A 2,827-nucleotide genomic window follows, 5' to 3' on the forward strand; every position below is an offset into this window, starting at 1 on the left:
AGGAATAACATTGTACAGTTACACTCACCATGTACAGCTCTTTCACAAAGGGCCTCACAGGCATCAAAGTCACCTTGAACAACCTGAAACAAAGATTTTGTAGCTTATTTGCACGTACATTTTTTTTTATTATCATACGTTGTTTCAAAATGAAAACATATGGTCTTCCAATTCAACAAAAGACAGCATTATGCCTTTAGGCATAACAACACTCATTACAAAATGAAACAAAAAAGCTCTTGCCACAAAGCATACATGATTCTAGTACTTATTTGAAGAACTTTACCAAGTGATTATGCAGCTCAGTAAGGATTGGGTGCTCTAAGGCAACTTTGGTTTTCTTCTGCAGGGACTCGAACGCCTCGTCATAGTTGTGTTGTCGGAAGTGCTTCAGACAGAGACGTATTGCCTGCTGCTCTCGGTACTGTGGAAGGAAAACAACAAAATATAAATATGTTCAAAAGATATAGGAGATGTTTTTAAACAATGGAACAGGGGCGCTGCACCCTCATGCCCTGACCTTGTGCTCCCTTACATTAGATCCTCCGGCAAGCATAAAATTTTGATCAACCGGGGATCACATGTGGCCAGAGTCTTCAACTGTGACCTGTCTGATAATAATTTTGGCCATTTTGCCCCTAGGAAGCCATAGAATGCTCCATTCTAAATTAGAATTATCAAAAACTCCACACCCTGGTAAGGGGAACCCTATCTCCCCCACTTGGTGGCTCCATTCATTTGGCAATTTGCTCCACCTTGAAATGTGCTCCAGCTTGAAATTTTTTTCTAGAAGAAAACAAACTGATAACAGATGAAGCTTTACTGTATACATGTTTGTCAAATTTGATTCATCCTAAATTCTGTTTTTTGTGTCCATGGACAGTTTGTCACTCCATAGAAGTTTTCCTCATCATTTTGTCAAGCTACTAGTAGTTTCATCTCTGCAAACCTGCCCTTTGGCATAACGTGTACCACCATCAGCAGAATATTGACAGGTATCTCAAAGAGTGGCAGAGGAACTTACCGAGTTGTACCACTGTAGACATGGCTGTACCAGTTCAGGAGCGTCATCCCCACTCAGTTCCACATACCACACACTGAAGTTAAAGCTGGGGCCCCAGGACATGATGGGGACTGTGGACACAAAAAAGTTTCTTAAACAAAAGAAATCATAGTAAAGCAATACAGTATTAGATATTCTATCCTGCGTGAAATAGGTACAGGGATAAACAAGTCCACTAGCCCTATAGTCCCGGGCAAGTGAAAATGCCAATCGGGCAAGTGCATGTCCTTCCCCACTTGCCTGATGGGACAAGTTAGCTTTTCTCCATTGATTGAGATTTTGATGTACTTGCTACTTTTCAAAGTCATGACATCAAGCATTGATTAACACAGAAAATAGAGCCAATAACAAAAATTCCATTGAAGGCCATGAATATACATAGAAAAATGTCATTTAGATTTCGAGCAAGTGAAAAGTTGGTTCGGGCGAGTAAATCTTTTAAGCACTTGCCGGATAGGACAAGTCAATTTTAGAAAACTTGTCCAACCCTGAGGGAAACAGATAAAATAACTGAAAATTTACTTACCTATTTTGATATATCTGCATGGAAAGAGCTGTCCTTCTATTTTACTCTTCAGGTCAAATGCTTCCTTGTTGTGGTCATTCTTCAAGCCACTATAAGAAGTAAAAATATCCAGGACATGAGTTACACAGTGATAGATACTATGTAATTGGCACTACACATTTGGCAGATCTTGTTGGTGACTGGTGACCCATCTATGTACATGTTGAGCTCATTATGTTTTCTCATTAGGGAAACATATTGTTAAAGCTTTCTTCCTTTTCTAACTTATTCTCCAAACAAATGAGGTCAATGAACTGGACCAGACAGTTGGCACCATGGTTACTGGTAAAGTTGCAGACACCCTGTTTATTATGTGGTGCTGATTACACTATGTTTCAAGTAGTTTAGGACAGACACCATTATGAAATCGTTCGAGTTAGAATTAACAGAGCAGTAGTCTGTTAGGCTGGACCAATGTCCTTGGCTGGAACATATGAAGGTCAACATAAAAACTGGCATAACAATGCCATAAATTCATATACATACAAGGTAAACCAATATGCCATGTCAAAAAGCCATCTTCCGATTATTGTCAAACCAAGACTTATATGATCACCTTTGTAAGAGTTCTATCATGTTGTCATCATTCAGCCCGCCGTACACCTTGAACTTCTTCAGGTTACATACATGTGTTTTCTCATACTTCCCAAAGGTAATACTGTACACAATAGAAGGTCTCTCCAACTTCAGGGTCAGAAACTGCAATTCAGAAAAAACAGCCGTCAAGAACACAAGTAGTCTTTGAGCACCTTTAAGTAAGAGAAAGTGCACATTCAGTATATAACTTACATGCACTACGACTATGAGGACCGTATGAGAGTTTTTTTAAACATATGGTGTTAAAAGTTTCCTATACTAGTATACGATTGATAACAATGACATGAACTTATTACTTAATGATTGTTCAACTGATTTGTGGACATTCAACCCACATTTTTTTATCCGAATCAATAGTTATACAGGCTTTTCATTGATGTCATACTGATTATAATTTGAATCCTTAGACGACCATGTTGGCGGGTAATTGAATTACTAGCAAGTAGTAGCATCTTTTAGCCTGTTACAAACAGTCCCCATTGTTTTTAAAACGCGGGCAGACATTTTGCCTGTTCGGCAGCGCTCCACGAAATGTTCCGAAGCCTTCTCGGCCATGTTCGGTGGCGGTTCGGCCATCTCTTTAGCTAATCTGTATAGGAAAT

At 39.2% G+C, this 2,827-nt stretch overlaps 1 protein-coding gene across 1 annotated transcript in view; it reads right to left on the minus strand.

The window, feature by feature from the left end:
* LOC118415286 (muskelin-like) overlaps positions 1 to 2,827 on the minus strand; it is a gene marked incomplete in the record, with an annotated part of 16,061 nt that overhangs the window by 11,993 nt on the left and 1,241 nt on the right. Inside the window, 5 exon segments of the mRNA XM_035819775.1 lie at positions 48 to 83; positions 287 to 424; positions 1,025 to 1,134; positions 1,590 to 1,678; positions 2,185 to 2,327. Coding sequence (XP_035675668.1) covers positions 48 to 83; positions 287 to 424; positions 1,025 to 1,134; positions 1,590 to 1,678; positions 2,185 to 2,327 — 516 coding nt within the window.

Source organism: Branchiostoma floridae, chromosome 5 (assembly GCF_000003815.2).
Source record: "Branchiostoma floridae strain S238N-H82 chromosome 5, Bfl_VNyyK, whole genome shotgun sequence".
Classification (NCBI taxonomy): domain Eukaryota; kingdom Metazoa; phylum Chordata; class Leptocardii; order Amphioxiformes; family Branchiostomatidae; genus Branchiostoma; species Branchiostoma floridae.